The 25,861-nt window shown below is 49.6% G+C and overlaps 1 protein-coding gene across 1 annotated transcript in view; it reads left to right on the plus strand.

The window, feature by feature from the left end:
- DNAH8 (dynein axonemal heavy chain 8) overlaps positions 1–25,861 on the plus strand; it is a 9,979,189-nt gene that overhangs the window by 6,262,220 nt on the left and 3,691,108 nt on the right. Inside the window, exon 49 of the mRNA XM_069236651.1 lies at positions 23,116–23,303. Coding sequence (XP_069092752.1) covers positions 23,116–23,303 — 188 coding nt within the window. The remainder of the gene's footprint in view (positions 1–23,115; positions 23,304–25,861) is intronic.

Raw genomic sequence — 25,861 nt, forward strand, 5'->3', positions numbered from 1 at the left:
GATGGTCCGGGCTGGTCATCTAGATCCAGTTGGACAGAGCTGCTGTCATCACTGTTGGCCTCTTCTGTGGGTGGAGTGGACATGTCTGGACCCTCCTGTCTGGTGACGTTGGGTAGTGGTCCTGCAGGGGTGGAAAGGCATGATTATTGCATCTGTGTGTGGCATGGTGTGCAATGGGTGGGTGACCGTGTACCCCAGTGCTAGCATTCCTGTGTGGGACCTTGTGTGATGATGGTTTAGGGGGTTCTATGGGTATGTGCAGTGGGCATGCTTTAGTGATGGGTGTCCATGCTTTGTTGTTGCATTCAGGGCTTGGTGTTGGGATGTGTGGTTTGTGATATTGGTACATTTGTGAGGAGTTGGAGTGATAGGGGTGGGGGTATGTGACTGCATGCAGGTAGGGTTGGGGATGTAATAGTTAAGATTTGACTTACCAGAGTCCATTCCTCCGCCAACTCCTGCGAAGCCCTGAGGATGCAGAATCGCCAAGACCTGCTCCTCCCATGTTGTTAGTTGTGGGTGAGTAGGTGGGGGTCCGCCGCCAGTCCGCTGAACCGCCAGGTGGTGTCTGGAGACCACAGAACGCACCTTCCCCTGTAGGTCGTTCCACCTTTTCCTGATGTCCTCCCGATTTCTTGGGTGTTGTCCCACTGCGTTGACCCTGTCGACTATTCTTCGCCATAGCTCCATCTTCCTTGCAATTGAGGTGTGCTAAACCTGTGATCCAAATAGCTGTGGCTCTACCCGGACGATTTCCTCCACCATGACCCTGAGCTCCTCCTCCGAGAACCTGGGGTGTCTTTGCCGTGCCATGGGGTGGTGTAGGTGATGTGTGGGGTGGTGTGTGTGGTGATAAGTGTGGTGATATGTATTGGTGTGTTGTGTGAGGTGTGTGGAAGTTCTGTGGGTGATGGTGTTGTGTGCCTGTGGATGCTAGTATTGTTGATGGTGGTGTCTCTCTCTGGCCTTCTCTCAGTAATTGTGGTCGTAGGGGTTTGTGGGTGATGTGGGTGTGTGTTTTATATTGTATTGGGTGTGTGGGAGTGGTGTGTGTATGTGTATCAGGTGTGTGTATTTCGAATTGTCCAATGTGGCAGTGTTTTGTAAGAGTGTGTGTATTTTGAGCCCGGCGGTGTGTACCTCTAATGGAATACCGAGGTTGAAAGACCGCCGAGTGGATTCGTGTGTCATGATAGTGTGGGCGTATTTCTGTTGGCGTGACGGTGTTGGTTTTGTTTTCGCCAGTTTATCACTGACCTTTGGTGTGGCGGACTTGTGTGGGTGTCTGAATTTTGGCGGGTTCCGAGATATGGGTCATAATAGCTGTGGCCGAATTCCGCAGCCGCGGCGGTGTGTTGGCGGTCTTCTGCACAGCGGTAAGCGGCTTTTACCGCCAATGTTGTAATGACCGCCTATGTCTCACTGGGAACCTGCCAGGCAGGGCCCCAGTGCTCATAAGTATGTGCCCTCTATGTGTTACCTGTGTGATGCCTAACTGTCTCACCGAGGCTCTGCTAACCAGAACCTCGGTGGTTATGCTCTCTCTGCTTTCTAAATTTGTCACTAACAGGCTAGTGACTAAATTTACCAATTCACATTGGCATACTGGTACACCCATGTAATTCCCTAGTATATGGTACTGAGGTACCCAGGGTATTGGGGTTCCAGGAGTTCCCTATGGGCTGCAGCATTTCTTTTGCCACCCATAGGGAGCTCTGACAATTCTTACACAGGCCTGCCATTGCAGCCTGTGTGAAATAACGTCCACGTTATTTCACAACTATTTACCACTGCACTTAAGTAACTTATAAGTCACCTATATGTCTAACCTTCACCTGGTGAAGGTTGGGTGCAAAGTTACTTAGTGTGTGGGCATCCTGGCACTAGCCAAGGTGCCCCCACATCATTCAGGGCAAATTCCCCGGACTTTGTGAGTGCGGGGACACCATTACACGCATGCAATATACATAGGTCACTACCTATGTATAGCGTCACAATGGTAACTCCGAACATGGCCATAAAACATGTCTAAGATCAAGGAATTGTCACCCCAATGGGGGACAATTCCATGGTCAACCGGGTCTCTAGCACAGCACCCGGGTACTGCCAAACTGCCTTTCCGGGGTCTCCACTGCAGCTGCTGCCAACCCCTCAGACAGGTTTCTGCCCTCCTGGGGTCCAGGCAGCCCTGACCCAGGAAGGCAGAACAAAGGATTTCCTCTGAGAGAGGGTGTTACACCTTCTCCCTTTGGAAATAGTTGTCAGGGCTGGGGAGGAGTAGCCTCCCCCAGCCTCTGGAAATGCTTTGATGGGCACAGATGGTGCCCATCTCTGCATAGGCCAGTCTACACCAGTTTAGGGATCTGCCAGCCCTGCTCTGGTGCGAAACTGGACAAAGGAAAGGGGAGTGATCACTCCCCTGACCTGCACCTCCCACGGGGGGTGCCCAGAGCTCCTCCAGTGTGTCCCAGACCTCTGCCATCTTGGAAACAGAGGTGTTTGTGGCACACTGGACTGCTCTGAGTGGCCAGTGCCAGCAGGTGACGTCAGAGGCTCCTTCTGATAGGCTCTTACCTCTCTTGGTAGCCAATCCTCCTTCCTTGGTAGCCAAACCTCCTTTTCTGACTATTTAGGGTCTTTGCTTTAGGGAATTCTTGAGATAACGAATGCAAAAGCTCACCATAGTTCCTCTGCATCTCCCTCTTCACCTTCTGCCAAAGGATCGACCGCTGACTGCTCAGGACGCCTGCAAACCTGCAGCAAAGTAGCAAGATGACTACTAGCAACCTTGTATCGTTTCATCCTGCCGGCTTTCTCGACTGTTTCCAGGTGGTGCATGCTCTAGGGGTAGCCTGCCTCCTCCCTGCACCAGGAGCTCTGAAGAAATCTCCTGTGGGTCGACGGAATCTTCCACCTGCTAATGCAGGCACCAAAATACTGCAACACTGGTCCTCTGGGTCCCCTCTCAGCCCGACGAGCGTGGTCCCTGGAACTCAGCAACTCTGTCCAAGTGACTCCCACAGTCCAGTGACTCTTCAGTCCAATTTTGGTGGAGGTAAGTCTTTGCCTCCCCACGCTAGACTGCATTGCTGGGTACCGCCTGATTTGCAGCTGCTCCGGCTCCTGTGCACTCTTCCAGGATTTCCTTTGTGCACAGCCAAGCCTGGGTCCCTGACACTCCTTCCTGCAGTGCACAACCTTCTGAGTTGTCCTCCGGCGTCGTGGGACTCCCTTTTGTGACTTCGGGTGGACTCCGGTTCACTTTCCGTCCAAGTGCCTGTTCAGGTACTTCTGCGGGTGCTGCCTGCTTCTGTGAGGGCTCCATGAGTTGCTGGGCGCCCCCTCTGTCTCCTGCTCCAAGTGGCGACATCCTGGTCCCTCCTGGGTCACAGTAGCACCCAAAAACCTCTACTGCGACCCTTGCAGGTAGCAAGTCTTGTTTGCAGTCTTTCTGTGTGGGAACACCTCTGCAAGCTTCAATGCAATGTGGGACATCCGTCTTCCAAAGGAGAAGTCCCTAGTCCTCTTTTTTCTTGCAGAACTCCAAGCTTCTTCCAACAGGTGGCAGCTTCCTTGCACCCTAAGCTGGCTTTTCCTGGTCTCCTCCCCACTCTTGACACTGTTGCGACTATTGGACTTGGTCCCCTTGTCTTACAGGTACTCAGGTCTGGAAATTCACTGTTGTTGCATTGCTGCTGTTTGTTCTTCCTGCAGAATCCCCCTATCACGCTTTGGGGGTAGTAGGTGCACTTTACACCTATCTTTTAGGGTCTTGGGGTAGGCTATTTTCCTAACCCTCACTGTTTTCTTACAGTCCCAGCGACCCTCTACAAGCTCACATAGGTTTGGGGTCCATTCGTGGTTCGCATTCCACTTTTGGAGTATATGGTTTGTGTTGCCCCTCTACCTATGTGCTCCTATTGCAATCTACTGTAATTCTACACTGCTTGCATTACTTTTCTTGCTATTGCCTGCATAATTTTGGTTTGTGTACATATGTCTAGTGTATATATCTTATCCTCATACTGAGGTACTCACTGAGATACTTTTGGCATATTGTCATAAAAATAAAGTACCTTTATTTCTGATGGATACAGCTACCTGCGGATTCCTCACGTATTGAATACTCCCATTGCGCCAGCATTCTACGGAAATCTTCTTCCTAGCTTCTGCACGTCGATGAGGACGTCACAATTGCCCATGCGACGCCGTCTGACGTCATACAGGCAAAAAGAGGCCCTCGCCGACGTGCCGACGTCAGTTCCCTTTTTTCCGTGCCATTTGAAACGGTTATCTTCGAGGGAGCTACTGTTGCTACTCGACGTAGTTACAGTGTTTTTGCTGTTTTTTTGCTTTGAGACATTACAATGTCGCAAAGAAAGTCAGGATTCAAGCCCTGCAACGAGTGCAGTGGCAAAATGTCGGTTACGAACCCACATTCTGACTGTTTGTGGTGTCTTAGTTCCGACCACGACGTTGACAAGTGCGATTCTTGTCAACGTATAAATCCAAAGGCCTTTAAAGAACACGAGGCCAAGCTTTTTTTGGCAAAATCAAAGAAGAAGGAGAAAAGACATCACCGCAAGTCGTCTTCACCGAAGTCACATCGGCGTCATCGGGACTCCCGGCGTCGTCGAGATTCTCGACGCGCTGGTCGAGTAGGGAGAGGTCTCGATCGACATCACCTTCGACTCGACATCGGAAGACTTGGGAAGTTAGTCCCACCGTCTCTCCCCAGCCGCCGACACCGTTAGCATCTCAGACTTCCCCGACTTCACCGATGTCACCTATTAATCCTCCTTCGTGTTCAAGGTGCCACGGCATCAGGTGTTTTCTCCGACCATGCAGACATCGGGACCGGCGTCTATGTCGCCTTCGACCCAGGCACCTCAGTACCCGGCTTTCCCGGCCCCTGGAGCCGATAGTTCCGCATTCTTGAATGCGATGTTCTCCATCTTCCAACAGATGGCTCCAGGTGGTGGACCGGCTGGTCCTTCAGGCCCTTTGGCCTTCAACATGGGTGCTCCGGCTCCACTACGACCGGCACCCTTTATGCCCTTTCTTCCCTTGGGAAATGTGGGCTCGGTGCCGGTGTCGGCGCCTGTGGCGTCGGCTCCTGTAGCGTCTGTGTCTCAGCCAGCGACGCCGAGTAGACCTCCACCGGCCCCGGAACAGTCTTCTGTCCGTCCTACTCCTCGTTCGGCGCTGAAGACATCAATGGCGCCGTTAGATCTGGCGTCTGACGGATCCGAGGAGCGGCGTCAAGCTTCGACATCTGCTGACGCCATGTCGACGCCGAGGATAGAGGAGAGACTGCATTCGAGGAGGCTTGCTCTTCGCCTCCTTGAAGAGCAAGAATATCGGAGACTGACATTGGAGGAAGGGGAGATTGAGGACTCTCGTGAAGATCTCCAGGGCTTGGACACGGCTAGTGGTCTGGACACCTCTCCAGAATGGGACTTGTCGTCACCGGGAGAGTACACGGAGGAGGCAGCGACTTTTCATTCGGTCATCAGAAAAGCGGCTGACTTTTTGGATCTCCCTTTGCCGGTGTCTGAGCCCAAGCCAAACATCTTGACAGAAGGGTTGCACCCTGCCTCAACAACTGCAGAGCCACTTTTGCCTTTTAATGAGGCACTGTTGGATCCCATCATGGAAATCTGGAAGAAGCCGGTGTCATCTTCGGCGGTGAATAGATCTGTGGCTTGGAGATATCGAGTTGCGCCTGCTGACCCAGGCTTCCTTTCCAGGCACCCAACACCTGAAAGCCTAATGGTTCAGGCTTCTTGCTCAGCCCGATCTGCTCCAGGATCCTTTCCAGCTGTGCCCTCAGATAGAGACTCTAAAAAAATGGACATATCATCAAAGAAGGCTTTCTCGTAATGTAGCATGGCTTTGAAATCCACCAATGCTACGTGCATTTTAGGGAGATACATTTACGCCCTGATGGACGAGATTAAGTCGACATATACTGAGGTGCCTCAAGAATTATTGAGCCTGGTTTCTGATGCTCAAGCAGCGGCAACCCAGGTTATTCAATCTGGGTTAGATACGACCGACTCTGTTGCTAGAGCTATGGGTACTGCTGTGGCTATAAGGAGGCAAGCCTGGCTTCGTAGTTCTGGATTTTCTTCGGATTTACAATCAACCCTCTTGGACCTTCCTTTTGATGGCGATAGACTTGTTGGCGCCAAGGCTGATTCAGCTCTAGAGAGGTTAAAGGAGAGCAGGGCCACTGCCAAGTCTTTGGGCTTGCAAGCCTCTTCTTCTGCTTCCTCCAGGTTTTTTAGGAGGTTTCGAGGATTTGGTTGTGGTTCCTCCTCCTCCTTTCGAGGAAAATTCCAGCATCAACCCACCTCTGCTCTCTCCTATAGATCTTACAGGGGGAGGGGTAGAGTCCACACCAGGGGAGCTACTCAGCAGCACTCTGTCTCTTCCTCTTCCTCTGGAGGGGTACAGCATGGGAAGCAGCCTTAGACTTCCGCCAATTCCTTCTCACTCCACTCCTGTAGGGGGGAGGTTATTGAACTTTCTCCACAAGCGGTAGGTCATTACATCAGACTCCTGGGTTACCAGCATTGTGAGGAAAGGCTATGCCCTACCCTTTCGGGGGTTTCCGCCCCCCATCCCGCCCCGCCCTTCCTACTGTTCAGAAGAGCATCTCCTGTTGCTAGAACAGGAGGTTCAAGTCCTCCTTTCAAAGGGTGCGGTGGAGTTGGTTCCAGAGCAGGAAAGGGGTCAGGGTTGTTACTCAAGATACTTCCTGATCCCCAAGAAGGATTGTCGGTTGAGGCTAATTCTGGACCTGAGGATCTTGAATTGGTTCCTCAAACAGGAAAAGTTCAAGATGCTGACCCTAGCTCAGGTGCTTTTGGCGCTGAACGATGGAGATTGGATGGTGTCTGTCGACTTGCAGGATGCTTATTTTCATATCCCGATACTCAAGTCGCATAGGAAGTATCTCCGGTTTGTGGTGGGGTCGCAACACTATCAGTTTGCGGTCCTCCCGTTTGGTCTTACTTCAGCACCCCGAGTCTTCACAAAGGTGATGTCTGTGGTTGAGGCAGAGCTCAGAAGGAAGGGGATAGCAGTTTTTCCTTATCTGGACGACTGGTTGATCAAAGCCAAGTCTCTGGGGCTCGTGCTGCATCACCTTCAGTCGACAACCCAGTTGTTGTTTGACCTGGGTTTTTAAGTGAATGTACCCAAATCTCACCTAGAGCCCTCTCAGCGCCTCATGTTCATAGGGGCAGTACTGGATACAACCTTGAGTCGTGCCTTTCCTCCGCCTCAGCGGATTCAGGACATTCAGGCGTTGGTTCTAATGTTTCAAAGTGGAGCGGTCGTTCCAGTCCTCAAGGTCCTACGTCTGCTCGGTCTGTTTGCTTCTTGCATTCTGCTGGTCACTCACGCTCGCTGGCACATGAGGGCTATTCAGTGGTGCCTCTGGAGGCAGTGGTCTCAACACAAAGGGGATCTCGAAGGATCAGTAAGGATCTCCGGGAACGCTGCTGCGGATTTAAAATGGTGGTTTGCGGACGGCAATCTTTCCCAAGGAAGGCCGTTCTCGCAACCTCCGCCGGTGACCACAGTAATAACGGATGCTTCCACTCTAGGGTGGGGAGCTCATCTGGGGGACCTGGAGATCAAAGGTCTTTGGTCTCCAGTAGAACAGATGTTTCATATAAATCTGTTGGAGTTGCGGACTGTACGTCTTGCACTCAAGGCCTTCCTCCCGTCCCTTCGCGGTCAGTCGGTTCAGGTTCTGACGGACAATACTACCACGATGTGGTATATAAACAAGCAGGGAGGAGTAGGGTCGTACCTTCTCTGCAGAGAAGCTCTAAGGCTTTGGTCCTGGGCAAAGGACCATCAGATTTGTTTGGTAGCAAATCATCTGGCCGGAGTCTTGAACGTGCGTGCGGATGCTCTCAGTCGCCATTTCTCGACCGATCACGAATGGCGTCTCCATCCAGATCAAGTCCGTCTAATCTTCCAGATGTAGGGGTTTTCTCAGATAGATCTGTTTGCCACCCGGGAGAACTCGCACTGCCTGTTATTTTGCAGCCTCCAGTATCCGGTACAAGGAGCATTGGGGGACGCGTTTCAGATGACCTGGTGCGACCAGTTGCTTTACGCATTTCCCCCCATACCCTTAATTCCTCGAGTTTTGAGGAAAATTCGCCAAGACCGGGCCCAAGTCATCTTAATAGCTCTGGAATGGCCAAGGAGGGTATGGTACTCGGACCTTCTCCAACTCTCACTGTGCCCTCCGCTCTGTCTCCCTCTCAGGGCAGACCTCCTCTCGCAGTCACAGGGGCAAGTTCTACACCCCCACCTCCAGAGCCTGCACCTTCATGCCTGGAGATTGAACGGGGCAACCTGAGTTCCTTTTCTCTCCCACCTGATGTAGTGGATGTTATCTTATCGGCCAGGCGACACTCCACTAAATCTATCTACGCTAATAGTTGGGCTAAATTTTTGATTTGGTGTGGAGAGAGGCAAATTGATCCCTTACGTACTCACTTATCAGATATCTTGTCTTTTGCACTGTCTTTGGCACAGAGGGGTTGTGCAGTGGCTACAGTCAAGGGATATTTATCTGCCCTGTCAGCCTTTTTATGTCTTCCGGACCAGCCTTCTCTATTCAAATCCCCTATAGTACTTAGATTTTTAAAAGGTCTTATTAACAAATTTCCTCCCACTCCTTTCATTATGCCTCAGTGGGATTTAAACCTGGTTCTGAATTTTTTTATGGGTACCCCATTTGAGCCTATGCATTCTTGCCCCTTAAGGTTATTGGTCCTAAAGACTGTTTTCCTTGTTGCAATTACTTCCACAAGAAGAGTGAGTGAGCTGCAGGGTCTATCTGTCAAACCCCCTTACACATCTTTTTATGGGGATAAGGTGGTGTTGAGGACCAAGGCTGCTTTCCTACCGAAGGTTGTTTCACCCTTTCATATGGCCCAAATGATTACTCTTTCCTCGTTTTATCCTCCGCCTCATTCTTCAAAAGAAGAAGAGAGACTACACCGCTTAGACCCGAGGAGAGCGCTAAGCTTTTATGTGGACAGAACGAGGGATTTCAGGCTGGAGGATCAGCTCTTCATTGGGTACGTGGGAAAGAGGAGAGGAAAGGCAGTCCACAAGAGAACACTCTCCAGGTGGGTCATTCTTTGCATTAAAATGTGTCACTCTTTATCAAAGAAGGAACCCCCTGATGGTATAAGAGCTCATTCCACCAGAGCTAAGTCGGCCTCTTCGGCCTTGGCTAGGGGTGTTCCTGTGGTCGAAGTCTGCAAGGCCGCAACTTGGTCATCCCTCCACACTTTTGCGAAGCATTACTGTCTGGACTCTGAGGTTAGGAGGGATGGCCATTTTGCACGGTCAGTGCTGCTGGATTTCTTGGTTTGACCATTCAGGCACCAACCACCGAGTGCGGTACTGCTTTGGGACTCTATTCAATACGTGAGGAATCCGCAGGTAGCTGTATCCATCAGAAGAACGAGTTACTTACCTTCGGGAACGACTTTTCTGGTGGATACATTAGCTACCTGTGGATTCCTCACGGTCCCACCCGCCTCCCCGTTGCCTGTCTGGTCTAACCAAGTTATTCTTGGGTGTGCTCCTCTTGGTTTTTGAGGACTTGTACATATACTGTATATATTTATTTGTGTATTTATTTAAAAAAAAAAAAAAATCTTGAGTTCTTGAAACGATGTATTTATCTTGAATGTCATTAAATATTGTAATTTGATTATTTATCTCAATGGCCTATTAGTCTCAGGCACGTAAAAAATGTTGGTACTGATGTCGGCACGTCGGCGAGGACCTCTTATTGCCTGTATCACATCAGACGGCGTCGTGTGGGCAATTGTGACGTCCTCGTCGACGTGCAGAAGCTAGGAAGAAGATTTCCGTCGAATGCTGGCGCAATGGGAGTATTCAATACGTGAGGAATCCACAGGTAGCTAATGTATCCACCAGAAAAGTCGTTACCGAAGGTAAGTAACTCGTTCTTTTAGTACTTCTCTGTATTGTGTTTTCTTATGATATTGTGCATATGACACTAGTGGTATAGTAGGAGCTTTACATGTCTCTTAGTCCAGCCTAAGCTGCTTTGCCATAGCTACCTTCTATCAGTCTAAGCTGCTAGAAACACCTCTTCTACACTAATTAGGGATAACTGGACCTGGCACAAGGTGTAAGTACCTCTGGTACCCACTACAAGCCAGGCCAGCCTCCTACATTGGTTGTGCAGCGGTGGGATAAGTACTTGTAACTACTTACCACTTTGTCATTGTGTACTTTTCATAAGAGAATAATATACAAAACAGTTCAGCGTATGTACACCTAACCAAAAAGTTTTGCTTTTCTCCTCTTAAACTTTTTACAAAGTTCTGAAAAGTATTCTAAAAGTTTCTAAAAAGTTAGGAAAAGTTTTTTTCTCCGTTCTTTAAAAAGTTCTGAACCTTTTTCTTCCTTCTCACTATTTCTAAACCTTTTACTATCATGTCTACAGAAGATTCTACTCTTAAAATGGTCAATACTACTTATGTCTATTTGAATTATAAGAGCCTAAGGAGTCTCTGCTTAGAGAGAGGTTTAGTGATAGGAAAGAACCCTACCAAAGAATTTCTATTTAACATGCTTATTGTGAATGATGAGTTCCAAGCAGGCACTTCAAATGAGAGGTTAATAGAAGGTTCCCAATCTGACTCAGGGGATCTCCTTGAGGGAGGTAGGGAGGGTTCTGATCAGGATTTGCCCTCTAACAAGACACCCAGTAATGTTGGAAGTAATGGAGGTTCCCGTCACAGTAGGGAAGTCTTTATTCCTAGAGGACAAGTTCTAGGGTTCAGTCAGTTAGGGACAGATCCCCCTCTGTTGTTTCAAATTTATCTTATGTTTCCAAGCATTCCCAACCCACCCACCCTGAAGACAACATGTTAGAAAGGGAACTCAAAAAGTTGAGGGCTGAAGAGACCTGACTGAAGCTTAAACAGCAACAGCTGGCCTTAGATAGGGACTCCCTAGACCTGGAGAAGGAGAGACAGAGATTGGGGTTTGGACCCCATGGTGGCAGCAACAGCAGTATTCCTGATAGTGATCCTCTAGAGAGCATGATTCAAGGAATCTGCACAAGATAGTCCCCCCTTACAAGGAGGGGGGTGGCATCAACAAGTGGTTTGCTTCACTTGAGAGGGCCTGAATGGTACAGGGGTCCCTCAAAGGCAGTGGGCTGCTATATTGTGGCTATCTTTCACTGGAAAGGGTAGGGATAGGCTCCTTACTGTTAGAGAACGTGATGCTAACAATTTTGCAGTTTTGAAGGATGCACTCTTGGATGGATTTGGCTTAACCACTGAACAATACAGGATTAAGTTCAGAGACACCAGAAAAGAGTCCTCACAAGACTGGATAGACTTTGTTGACTGTTCAGTGAAGGCCTTGAAGGGGTGGTTACATGGCAGTAAAGTTTCTGACTATGAAAGCCTGTATAATCTTATTCTGAGAGAGCATATTCTGAATAACTGTGTGTCTGACTTGTTACACCAATATCTAGTGGACTCAGATCTGACCACTCCCCAAGAATTGGGAAAGAAGGCAGACAAATGGGTCAGAACAAGAGTGAACCGAAACGTTCATACAGGGGGTGACAAGGATGGCAAGAAGAAGGATGGTAAGTCTTCTGACAAGGGTGGGGACAAAAGTAAAACTGAGTCTTCATTAGGCCCACAAAAATCCTCTGGTGGGGGTGGTGGGTCCAAATCCTCTTCAAATCAACCTAAAAAGCCTTGGTGTTATTTGTTTTAAGTCAAAGGCCATTGGACAACTGATGCCAGTTGTCCAAAGAAAAAAAAAAAAACTCCCACTACTACAACCCCTACTGCAAATTCTAGTGCCCCTAGTAAAAGCAGTTGTGGTGGGAGCAAACCTACTAATAGCCAATCCAATGGAGTAGTTGGGCTCACTATTGGTAATTTAGTTGGGGTTGGTCTTGTTAGGGAGACCACAGAGGCTGTGTTAGTCTCTGAAGGTGCCATTGATTTGGCCACCTTGGTTGCTTGTCCCCTTAATATGGATAAGTACAAGCAACTTCCCCTAATAAATGGTATTGAGGTTCAGGCCTACAGGGACACAGGTGCCAGTGTTACCATGGTGATAGAGAAACTGGTGCACCCTGAACAACACCTACTTTGTCAGCAGTACCAAGTGACAGACGCTCATTACAACACTCTTAGCCACCCCATGGCTGTGGTGAATCGCAACAGGGAGGGTGTTACTGGTCCAAAGAAAGTTGTGGTTGCCTCAGATTTACCTGTAGACTGTCTACTAAGGAACGATTTAGAGACATCAGCTTGGGCAGAAGTGGCGTTGGAGGCTCATGCATCAATGCTGGGCATTCCTGGGCCTATTTTTGCTTTGACAAGGGCTCAGGCCAAAAAGCAAAAAGGACAGGGTAACTTGGATCCTGGAACAATGGACCAAGTGCTCCCTAAAGCTAGGGGTAGCAAGGGTAAATCCCTACCCACTATCCCTCCCTCTACAGATGATTCTCCTTCTGAGGAAGAAGAATTTCCTCCCTGTGCAGAACCTTCACCAGATGAGCTGGCAGCAGACACTGATGAACTTTTGGTTGGAGGGCGGCCTGCCAGGGAGGAGCTGAGTGTGGCACAGCAAACCTGTCCCACATTAGAGGGTCTCAGACAGCAAGCTGTCAAGCAGCAAAATGCGGATGTCAGTGACTCACATAGAGTTTACTGGGAGGACAACCCCTTGTACACCGAGGCAAGGGACCCAAAACCTGGAGCAGCCAGGAGATTGGTCATTCCCCTGCAGTACAGAGAGTTCCTCCTAACTCTTGCACATGACATTCCTTTGGCTGGGCATTTGGGCCAGATCAAAACATGGGAAAAGCTTGTCCCCCTGTTTCACTGGCCTAGGATATCAGAGGACACAAAAGATTTTTGCAAGTCTTGTGTGACCTGCCAAGCCAGTGGCAAGACTGGTGGCACACCAAAGGCTCCCCTTATTCCACTACCTGTGGTTGGTGTCCCCTTTGAAAGTGTAGGGGTTGACATAGTTGGCCCCCTTGGCCCTCCTACTGCCGCATGCCACAAGATATCCAGAAGCAATTCCTCTAAGGACCACTACAGCTCCTGCAGTGGCAAAAGCCCTCCTGGGAATCTTTTCCAGGGTGGGTTTCCCAAAAGAGGTTGTATCAGACAGGGGTAGCAACTTCATGTCTGCATACTTGAAAGCAATGTGGAAGGAATGTGGTGTAACCTACAAATTCACCACTCCTTATCATCAACAGACTAATGGACTTGTAGAGAGGTTCAATAAAACTCTCAAAGGTATGATAATGGGACTCCCTGAAAAACTCAGGAGGAGATGGGATGTCCTGTTACCTTGCCTCCTTTTTGCTTACAGGGAGGTACCCCAGAAAGGAGTGGGCTTCAGCCCCTTTGAACTCCTCTTTGGCCACCCTGTAAGAGGTCCACTAACACTTGTGAAGGAGGGTTGGGAACAACCTTTAAAAGCTCCCAAACAGGACATAGTGGACTATGTACTTGGCCTAAGATCCAGAATGGCCGAGTACATGAAAAAGGCCAGTAAAAACCTTCATGCCAGCCAAGAGCTCCAGAAGCAATGGCATGACCAGAAGGCTGTTCTGATTCAGTACCAACCAGGACAGAAGGTGTGGGTATTGGAGCCTGTGGCCCCAAGAGCACTCCAGGACAAATGGAGTGGACCCCATCTCATTGTTGAAAAGAAGGTTGAGGTCACCTTTCTGGTAGACCTGGGCACTGCAGGAGTCCCCTTAGGGTGATTCATATCAACCGCCTAAAATCCTACTATGACAGGGCTGATCTCACCCTGCTCATGGCAACAGATGAGGGACAGGAAGAAGTGAGTGACCCTCTCCCTGATCTCTTTCCCACCACTGAAAATGATGCTTTAGTGGAGGGAGTAGTTTTGGCAGACTGTCTGACTGCAGAACAAAAAGACAACTGCATAAATCTCCTTGGACAATTTTCTGAACTCTTTTCAACTGTGCCAGGCACCACATCTTGGTGTGAACACACAATTGATACTGGAGACAGCCTGCCTCTTAAAAGTAAAATCTATAGGCAGCCTGACCATGTCAGAGACTGCATAGAGCAAGAAGTTCAGAAAATGCTTGATCTAGGAGTGGTTGAACCTTCTGAAAGCCCATGGGTGAGTCCTGTGGTGCTTGTACCAAAGCGTCACTCAAAAGATGGAAAAAGGGAGATGAGGTTTTGTGTAGACTACAGAGGGCTCAATCAGGTAACAAAAACTGATGCTCACCCTATACCCAGGGCAGATGAGCTCATAGATACACTGGCATCTGCCAAGTATCTAAGCACCTTTGATTTGACTGCAGGGTATTGGCAGATCAAATTGGCTGAGGATGCTAAACCTAAAACTGCATTTTCAACTATAGGAGGGCACTACCAACTTACAGTGATGCCCTTTAGTTTGAAAAATGCACCTGCCACTTTTCAGAGGTTGGTGAACACAGTCCTGCAAGGGTTGGGGGATTTTAGTGCAGCATATCTAGATGATATAGCTGTCTTTAGCTCCAACTGGGGTGAGCACCTGGTCCACCTTTGGAAAGTTTTGGAGGCCCTGCAAAAGGCAGGCCTCACTGACAAGGCCTCAAAGTGCCAGATAGGACAGGGAAAGGTGGTTTATCTGGGACACCTGGTAGGTGGAGAACAGATTGCACCACTGCAAGGGAAAATCCAGACAATCATGGATTGGGTTCCCCCTACAACACAGACCCAGGTGAGAGCCTTCTTAGGCCTCACTGGGTATTACAGGGGATTCATTAAAAACGATGGCTCCATAGCAGCCCCACTAAATGATCACACTATTAAGAAGATGCCTAAAAAGGTATTGTGGACAGCTAACTGTCAGAAAGCTTTTGAGGAGCTCAAACAGGCCATGTGCTCTGCACCTGTCCTAAAAAGTCCATGTAACTCCAAAAAATTAATTGTTGAAACTGATGCATCTGAATTAGGGGTAGGGACAGTCTTATCACAACTGAATTCTGAGGGCCAGGATCAACCAGTTGCTTTTATCAGCAGAAGGATGACCCCTAGAGAAAAGCGTTGGTCTGCCATTGAGAGGGAGGCCTTTGCTGTGGTCTGGGCACTGAAAAAGTTGAGGCCATATCTGTTTGGCACTCACTTTATTGTTCAGACAGACCACAAATCTCTACTTTGGCTAAAACAAATGAAAGGTGAAAAACACTGAATTGTTGAGGTGGTCCATATCTCTACAGGGAATGGACTATACAGTGGAACGTAGACCTGGGAGTACCCACTCCAATGCAGATGGACTCTCCAGATATTTCCACTTAGACAATGAAGACTCATCAGGTCATTGCTAGTCTTATTGTCCTTCGTTTGGGGGGGGTTGTGTAGGAGAGTACCATCTTGCCTGGCATGTTACCCCCATATTTCACTGTATATATATTGTTTTAGTCTATGTGTCACTGGGACCCTGCCAGGCAGGGCCCCAGTGCTCATAAGTATGTGCCCTGTATGTGTTCCCTGTGTGATGCCTAACTGTCTCACTGAGGCTCTGCTAACCAGAACCTCAGTGGTTATGCTCTCTCTGCTTTCTAAATTTGTCACTAACAAGCTAGTGACTAAATTTACCAATTCACATTGGCATACTGGTACACCCATATAATTCCCTAGTATATGGTACTGAGGTACCCAGGGTATTGGGGTTCCAGGAGTTCCCTATGGGCTGCAGCATTTCTTTTGCCACCCATAGGGATCTCTGACAATTCTTACACAGACCTGTCATTGCAGCCTGCGTGAAATAACGTCCACGTTATTTCACAGCCATTTACCACTGCACTTAAGTAACTTATAAATCACCTATATGTCTAACCTTCACATGGTTAAGATTGGGTGCAAAGTTACTTAGTGTGTGGGCACCCTTGTACTAGCCAAGGTGCCCCCACATTGTTCAGGGCAAATTCCCCGGACTTTGTGAATGCTGGGACACCATTACACGCGTGTACTATACATAGGTCACTACTTATGTATAGCGTCACAATGGTAACTCCGAACATAGCCATGTAACATGTCTAAGATCATGGAATTGTCACTCCAGTGCCATTCTGGCATTGGGGGGACAATTCCATGATCCCCCGGGTCTCTAGCACAGCACCCGGGTACTGCCAAACTGCCTTTCTGGGGTCTCCACTGCAGCTGCTGCTGCTGCCAACCCCTCAGACAGGTTTCTGCCCTCCTGGGGTCCAGGGAGCCCTGGCCCAGGAAGGCAGAACAAAGGATTTCCTTTAAGAGAGGGTGTAACACTCTCTCCCTTTGGAAATAGGTGTCAGGGCTGGGGAGGAGTAGCCTCCCCCAGCCTCCGGAAATGCTTTGATGGGCACAGATGGTGCCCATCTCTGCATAAGCCATTCTACACCGGTTTAGGGATCCCCCAGCCCTGCTCTGGCGTGAAACTCTACAAAGGAAAGGGGAGTGACCACTCTCCTGACCTGCACCTCCCACGGGAGGTGCCCAGAGCTCCTCCAGTGTGTCCCAGTCCTCTGCCATCTTGGAAACAGAGGTGTTTGTGGCACACTGGACTGCTCTGAGTGGCCAGTGCCAGCAGGTGACGTCAGAGGCTCCTTCTGATAGGCTCTTAGCTCTCTTGGTAGCCAATCCTCCTTCCTAGGTCGCCAAACCTCCTTTTCTGGCTATTTAGGGTGTCTGCTTTGGGGAATTCTTCAGATAACGAATGCAAGAGCTCATCAGAGTTCCTCTGCATTTCCCTCTTCACCTTCTGCCAAAGGATCGACCGCTGACTGCTCAGGACGCCTGCAAAACCACAACAAAGTAGCAAGACGACTACTAGCAACCTTGTATTGCCTCATCCCGCCAGCTTTCTCTACTGTTTCTAGGTGGTGCATGCTCTGGGGGTAGCCTGCCTCCTCCCTGCACCAGGAGCTCTGAAGAAATCTCCTGTGGGTTGACGGAATTTTCCTCCTGCTAACGCAGGCACCAAAAGACTGCATCACTGGTCCTCTGGGTCCCCTCTCAGCCCAACGAGCGTGGTCCCTGGAACTCAGCAACTCTGTCCAAGTGACTCCCATAGTCCAGTGACTCTTCAGTCCAAGTTTGGTGGAGGTAAGTCCTTGCCTCCCCACGCTAGACTGCATTTCTGGTTGCCGCATGATTTGCAGCTGCTCAGGCTCTTGTGCACTCTTCCAGGATTTCCTTCGTGCACAGCCCAGCCTGGGTCCCCAACACTCTAACCTGCAGTGCATAACCTTCTGAGTTTTCGTCCGGCGTCGTGGGACTCCCTTTTGTGACTTCGGGTGGACTCTGGTTCACTCTTCTTCCAAGTGCCTTTTCAGGTACTTCTGCGGGTGCTGCCTGCTTCTGTGAGAACTCCCTACGTTGCTGGGAGCCCCCTCTGTCTCCTCCTCCAAGTGGCGACATCCTGGTCCCTCCTGGGCCACATCAGCCCCCAAAAACCCTAACCGCAACCCTTGCAGCTAGCAAGGCTTGTTTGCGGTCTTTCTGCATGGGAACACCTCTGCAAGCTTCTTCACGATGTGGGACATCCATTCTCCAAAGGGGACATTCCTAGTCATCTTCGTTCTTGCAGAACACCAAGCTTCTTCCAACAGGTGGCAGCTTCCTTGCACCGCCAGCTGGCATTTCCTGGGCTCCTGCCCACTCTCGACAATGTCGCAACTATTGGAATTGGTCCCCTTGTCTTACAGGTACTCAGGTCCGGAAATCCACTGTTGTTGCATTGCTGGTGTTTGTTCTTCCTGCAGAATCCCCCTATCACGACTTCTGTGCTCTCTGAGGGTAGTAGGTGCACTTTACACCTACCTTTCATGGTCTTGGGGTGGGCTATTTTTCTAACCCTCACTGTTTTCTTACAGTCCCAGCGACCCTCTACAAGCTCACATAGGTTTGGGGTCCATTCGTGGTTCGCATTCCACTTTTGGAGTATATGGTTTGTGTTTCCCCTATACCTATGTGCTCCTATTGCAATCTACTGTAATTCTACATTGCTTGCATTACTTCCTTTTGCGATTATCTGCATAATTTTGGTTTGTGTACATATATCTTGTGTATATATCTTATCCTCATACTGAGGGCATGCACTGAGATTCTTTTGGCATATTGTCATAAAAATAAAGTACCTTTATTTTTAGTACTTCTGTGTATTGTGTTTTCTTATGATATTGTGCATACGACGCCAGTGGTATAGTAGGAGCTTTACATGTCTCCTAGTTCAGCCTAAGCTGCTTTGCCATAGCTACCTTCTATCAGCCTAAGCTGCTAGAAACACCTCTTCTACACTAATAAGGGATAACTGGACCTGGCACAAGGTGTAAGTCCCTCTGGTACCCACTAGAAGCCAGGCCAGCCTCCTACACTTATGAGCACTGGGGCCCTGCCTGGCAGGGTCCCAGTGACACATAGACTAAAACAACATATATACAGTGAAATATGGGGGTAACATGCCAGGCAAGATGGTACTTTCCTACACACAGGTATACACATTCAGGCCACAAAGTATGAGCACTGGGGTCCTGGCTAGCAGGATCCCAGTGAGACAGATAAAACACATTGACAAATAGGGTTTTCACTATGATTACTGGGGTCCTGGCTAGCAGGATCCCAGAGAGACAGTAAGAACACACTGACATATACTCACAAACAGGCTGAACGTGGGGGTAACAATGCTAGAAAGAGGCTACATTCCTACACCCGGCCTTTATAAATCCTCCATCTTGAGTTTGGAGGATTCCCCCAATAGAAATAGGGATGTACCCCCCTCCCCTCAGGGAGGAGGCACAAAGAGGGTTTAGCCTCCCTCAAGGACAGTAGCCATTGGCTACTGCCCCCCAGACCTAAACTCACCCCTAAATCTAGTATTTAGGGTCGACTCTGAACCCAGGAAATCAGATTCCTGTAACCTGAAGAATGAAGAAGGACTGCTGACCTGAAAGCCCTGCAGAGACGACAGACACCAACTGACTTGGCCCCAGCCCTACCGGCCGTTCTCCAGACTCAAAGAACCTGCACAGCAACGCATCCGACAGGGAGCAGCAACCTCTGAGGACTCAGAGGACTGCCCTGAACCTGAAGGACCAAGAAACTCCAGAGAACAGCGGCACTGTTCAAAAACTGCAGCAACTTTGCAACTTTAAAGCAACTTTCAAAGAACTCTCTCTTCCTGCCGGAAGTGTGAGCCTTCACACTCTGCACCCGAATCGAGTTCAGGATAACCAACAACGCAGAGAAGACTCCCAGGCGACTACGGCGACGTGGGTACCCTGAGTCGACCCCCCTGGAGCCCTACAGCAACGCCTGCAGAGAGGATCTAAAGGCTCCCCCTGACCGCGACTGCATGGTAACAAAGAACACGATGACTGGACCAAGCACTGCACCCGCAGCCCCCAGGACCGAGAGGAACCACCTACCAGTGCAGGAGTGACCAGCAGGCGGCCCTCATCCTAGCGCAGTCGGTGGCTGGCTGAGAATCCCCCCTGTGCCCTGCCTGCATCGCCTAAGTGACCCCCGGGTCCCTCCATTGCTTTCAATAGCAAACCTGACGCCTACTTTGCCCACTTCACCCGGCCGCCCCATGCCGCTGACGGTGTGTTTTGTGGGCTGGTGTGTCCCCACCCCAGTGCTCTACAAAACCCCCATGGTCTGCTCCCCGAAGACGCAGGTACTTACCTGTTAGCAGACTAGGACCAGAGCACCCCTGTACTTCATAGGCGCCTATGTGTTTTTGGCCCTCCTTTGACCTCTGCACCTGACCGGCCCTGTGTTGCTGGTGCAATGGCTTTGGGGTTGCCTTGAACCCCCAACGGTTGGCTGCCTACGCCCAGGAGACTGACTGTGTAAGTGCTTTACTTACCTGAGAAACTTAACCAAACTTACCTCGCTGAGAAACTGTAGATTTGTGCACTGTGTCCACTTTAAAATAGCTTATTGCCATTTTAACCTAAACTGTGTGTACTACTGTTTTAAATAAAAGTTCTATACTTACCTGTATGAACTATCTTGCATTTTATGTACTTACCTCAAATCAGGAATCTTGTGGTTCTAAAATAAATTAAGAAAATATATTTTTTCTATATAAAAACTATTGGCCCGGAGTTAAGTCTTTGAGTGTGTGTTCCTCATTTATTGCCTGTGCGTGTACAACAAATGCTTAACACTACCCTCTGATAAGCCTACTGCTCGACCACACTACCACAAAATAGAGCATTAGTATTATCTAATTTTGCCACTGTCAACCCCTAAGAAGAACCCTTGGACTCTGTGCACACTATCTCTCACTTTGAGATAGTATATACAGATCCAGCTTCCTACAGGATGCCCGCTTGCATTGAACTGATAATGCATATTCTGGGAATAAGAGTATTATTGCATTCTCAAAGGCAAGCTGGCTCGATTGTCTAGCAGCCTGAAGTATTGTGTCTTTGTCTCTAAAGTTTAGGAGCATTGCCACCACCAACTGTAGGGGGCTACAGGTGGAGGACGCAGTGCAGGCACCCACTGGGCCCACTCCAATGTAAAGAAATTAGAAAATCCCACGGGGACACAGCGGAAGAGAGCCATGTATCAAAGAAAGCAGTGGGGTACATCACCTCTGCCCCCTCCGGGAAGCCAACAGTGGTGTTTGTGCCTCGATCTTCCCTCTGCGTCCTCCACTCTGCCCTCCTGGAACTGAACTGTACTGGTAAGCTCTGTTATCCAGTTAGTAGGTTCCTTAGTTGCAGGGTGGAGGGGCCTTTATAGTTGATTCAGTCTGGGAGTTTCCATCCCAGAGATTAGGCTGGTCCTTCCTCAAGAGGCCCAGCTCCACTGCCATGCATCCACTCTGCCACACAGATCGCTCCTGGTGTTGGTGATGAAAACAAGGATCTGGCCCATTTTCATATCTATCTGGTCAGATGCTGCAGGGGACGATGCTATGGCTGCCTTTCGAGCAGAGGGTAGTTCCTGACTCGCGGTACGAAGTTTGGTCAGCAGCAGTGCCGACGGAGGGGCTCCACTCACTGCACAGTGCTCCATTCAGCAGTCACAACGTCAGCAGGTTGTGCAGTCAACTGCAGTAGTCACACTGGCATAGGAGGCTAGGAAATCTGTCAAAGGCCATGGACAGGACTTGCCGTTCCCGAAAGCCAGTAGGCCAAGGAGGCATGTGCAGTGCTGACAGCTAGGTGGCTCACCTCGTAGGATGATGGCGAGTGCTCTGGGTCAACACTGTAACAGGGGGTGTGCCTCCCCTAAAGTTAGGGATGAATTCAACCCCAGGCATGAAGGGCCATCTGTGCAGACGTACAAGTAAGTCAATTACTTATGGGTGGAATGGCCACAGTCTGAAAACTTCCAAGAAGTGATGAGCAGTAAAGGAAAGTATGGGGGGCTCGCCTTTCCCCTAGAGCCCTAGTGGATTTTATCCCTCTACCACCGATTGCCTCCAGGGAGCTTCCTGCAAGTCTCGAGCCATTTGCGCAAAAGCACCCACCGCAACAATGTCCCCTTCTGTGGCTGGTCCTCGTTGGAAACTGGCTGGGGGCGAGGAGCGCAAACGACCCCCAACAGTCCTTCTTGCACCTGTAATCAGACAGGGGGAGGGACTGTGTCACTACCAGACCCCTGCACCCATCCCCATCAGGATCAGACACACTTCCTCATTGGGCCACTCAGGAGGCCCGGGACGTCCACCGCCGTCTCAGACCCGGGCCCCTGTATCACCTTTCCTCAAATGCAAACACAACCTCCTGCACTGCTATGTGAAACATTGGGGGAGTGGGGGGGAGACAAAGGCACTTCACTCCCCGTACCGCAAAGGCCATTCTGCTAGGCCTAAATGGTCAGTGGCACAGTGATCAGCCCCCAGACAGCAACAACACTCCAGATCAGTCCTTCCGGCCAACGGTCGGGACCATGACCCCTCAGCCCAGATGGTTGAAGATCTGTGGTCTTTCACCCGAGCGGCGTTATTAGGCATCCCTATACTCTTGAATAAAATTTTGTCAGAACCTAGTTTTGGAAAAGCCAACTACTTCTACCGCAGTCCACAGATCAAGGTTCTACAGACTGGCCCCTGGAGACCCAGTGTTCCTTTCTTCACACCCATCACTGGAGAGCCTTGTGATACAAGCCTCTGGTTCTTCGCCAGGTACCTTTCCCATCACATACTCTTACCAGACCCTGTAGCTCTCCAGTGTTGATATCTTTTATACATTCACATGCGGCCCACCCTGTTAGAGACTCGCCTCAGTTAATGCTGATATGCATAGCTATCTCCACACTTGTGCTAGAAATCTGAGGTGGGATGGCATCTGGGGGGGGTTAAGGCAGGGGCACTTTCATCTCATTGGGTGACGTTTGGATATTTCATATGAAGTGGATGTGCTCGTAAAGTGGCACCGTTCAAAGGCCTTTTAGGCAGGCAGTGCTTTGTACTGCTATTGTAAAATTACAGTGAGACTCCGAACCCAACAATGGGGAATCATTCAAGCATGTGAATCTATGAAAGATACCAGTGCTGGAGCACTTCAGTTACAGGAAAGTAACTGTTTTCATCCCAATACTGATTCTGTATGGGGTCGCAAACCCACTTTTGGAGTCGGTAGAAACAAACATTTTTGCAGTTGCAAACCCCAAGTCATAGTGTTTCTGACTGTAAAAATGATTAGTACATCTGGCTCCAAGTTGTAAATGCCAAGAAGTAGGTGCAGAGAACCTTCAGTTTAATCACTGGTGCTTCTGCTACAGCTCAATTAAAGACACTCATTCTTTCCTAAGTGGATGACACGTTTGTTGTGCAAACTCAGCAAATTTGTTGTTATCTGAAAACTAAAAAAGACAATTATTTAGACGTGAGTTTTCTTCACTCTGCCCTATATAGGGTCAGGTCAAGGGTTTACATTATGGGAGACAGCAGAAACTCTGCCCATGTAAACCAAGTGCTTCCCAAACTCTAAATATATGGTCCATTTCTGCATTTACAAATGTCTATTACTGCATTAACTTACATTGCTTTTTGAATTACATTTTCTTGATACAGGTCTTGCTCAATCTGGCTCTTGGGGATGCTTTGATGAATTTAACAGGATTGAATTACCTGTCCTGTCAGTTGCAGCTCAGCAAATCTCTATTGTTTTGACTGCAAGAAAGGAAAGGAAAAAACAATTTATTTTTACTGATGGAGACAATGTGGAGTTGAACCCAGAATTTGGAATTTTCCTCACAATGGTAAGACCTCACGCAAGTGGTTTGTTTATTTTTAATTTCATAGGTTTCCAGGTAGTACCCTTAGTATTTAAATAGCTGGCCTACCTCTACATGCCATGCAAAAGTTGTTCCTGCATGTATAGGATGTTATGTGTGTATGTTCCACTTTGCAATGCAAGTTAAAGTCTCCAAATGTTAACAGCCAGTCCATATCTTAGTATATCTACTAATATTGGTTTGTGCTAGTGAAAGAATTATTGAAAGAGTTCCACTATTAGTTGCATATCACAAATGTTTGACTTTTCTTTCATAAGTAAAATTATTAGGTTAAAATTCATCACAATATTGTAGTTCTATTAAAATTGGCCTACCCCACTACAAGCATAGGTAGCTGGAAAGGACCACATTATTGCTGTCTGGATTAATTTGTGCTTAAACAGTTTAGCTCAAGGTAATTGGTAACAGAGTATAGAAAACATAGGTGGTCATTACAACCCTAACAGACGGTGTTAAAGCGGCTGTAAAAAAATTGCAATTACGACCGTGGCGGAAACCGCCAACAAAGACAGCCACTTTAACACTCCGACCGCCACGGCGGTACAAACAAACAGCGCGGCGGTCACCGCCAACACACAGTATACCGCCCACACTATTATGACAGGCCAATCTGCCACCTTTTCAGGGGCGGATTCACCGCGGATAAAAACACGGTGGAAACAGGAATTTCGAATGGAAAACGCTCACCTTTACAACCTCTCGAGGAACGAGGACACCATGGAACCGGAACTCCAAATTCTCCCTGCGATAGTCTTCCTGCTCCTCTACCAGGAGCACGAACGCCGGCGGCGAAGACCGCGGTGAGTACTGCACCTACGACACAGGGGAGGGGGGAGGCAAAAAACAGTGACACACACACGCAACACCCCCACCCTTACCCACTACAACACACACAAATGCATATCAATTCATCACAGTTACACCCCCAAAACCCCCCGGAAGAATGCAAAGGCAATAGAAAATTAGTGTAACCATTGTAATATATTAAAAACAAGTAGGCAGAAATATATATATATACACCATGTACAAAATAAATACCAAGCATAGTAGTCCAGGTAGTGCACAAAGAATGTCCGTGGAACACTGGGACCACACGGTATGGCCGAGGCCCACACAAGATCCCCGACCATGACGGAGAGAACACTGCAGGGGCATCAGATACCAATATAACAGGCACCTCAGGGGGAGGGAAAGGAGGGGCACCTCAGCCGCTTGAGTGCACAAAGCCAAATCCACGAGGGGGCCACATGCCCACTGTTCAATCCTGGGGAGTGCAAAGCCACAGTCTCTCAAGTCTCTACAGTGGGTTGTCTGCCCACTGTTCAATCCTGGGGAGTGCAAAGCCACAGTCTCACAAGTCTCCACAGTAGGTGGTCTGCCCACTGTTCAATCCTGGGGAGTGCAAAGCCACAGTCTCTCAAGTCTCTACAGTGGGAGGGTTGCCCACTGCCATATCCTGGGGAGTGCAAAGCCACAGTCTCACAAGTCTATACAGTGGGTGGTCTGCCCACTGTTCAATCCTGGGGAGTGCAACGCCACAGTCTTACAAGTGGATGACAGTCTCCACTGGTTCTGGAGGGGGCATGGTGCCCAGAGTGCTTCATCCTGTTAAGGACAGAGGTAGTGGATGACAGTCTCCACTGGTTCTGGAGGGGGCATGGTGCCAGAGTACTTCATCCTGTTAAGGACAGAGGTAGTGGATGACAGTCTCCACTGGTTTTGGAGGGGGCATGGTGCCCAGAGTGCATCATTCACCCCGTGACGGACTCAGTTGTGTCAGTGCCCCTGCCGCTCATGGGCTAGCGGTGTTTGAGATGGCGGTGCCCTGTTCAGCGGTGCTTCAGACGGCCGTGCCCTGTTCAGCAGTGCTTGAGATGGCGGTGCCCTGTTCAGCGGTGCTTCAGATGGCGGTGCCCTGTTCAGCGGTGCTCCAGATGGCGGTCTCCATTGCAGGGTCTCAGCTGCTGGCGGTCCTTCATGGCTCAGCGGGGCTGGTGCTGGGGGTCCTTCATGGCCCAACGGGCCTTTTGCTGGCGGTCCTTCATGGCCCAGCTGGGCTTGTGCTGGCGGTGGCCTCCTGGGCAGCTGGGCTGGTGCTGGCGGTGTCCTCCTGGGCAGCTGGGCTGGTGCTGGCGGTGGCCTTCTGGGCAGCTGGGCTGGTGCTGGCGGTGGCCTCCTGGGCACCGGGGATGATGGCGGTCTTCTCCGCCGTGCTGCTCTTCCCAGACTTGCCGGGTTTCTTGTGGCCCTTCTCTACCTTGGAAGGTGTCACAGCTGACTCCACACTCCCAAGGGAGCGGCTTTGGTGGCTGGAGTCTTCGCCCTCTCCCGTCGGGCACTGGCAAACTTCTGATGCTTCACAGTTGGGGGACTGTCTGTGCTGTGGCTCTGTGCCACACTGGCTGCACTGGTGGCCGGTGCACTCCACATTCTTGTGACTACAGGCACCACTGGTCCCGGAGATGTTGTGGCTGAGGTGCTAGTTCGGGACCTATGAGACGGACGGGGTTGGGGAGGTGTGG

The sequence above is a fragment of the Pleurodeles waltl genome, chromosome 5 (genome assembly GCF_031143425.1).
Source record: "Pleurodeles waltl isolate 20211129_DDA chromosome 5, aPleWal1.hap1.20221129, whole genome shotgun sequence".
Classification (NCBI taxonomy): domain Eukaryota; kingdom Metazoa; phylum Chordata; class Amphibia; order Caudata; family Salamandridae; genus Pleurodeles; species Pleurodeles waltl.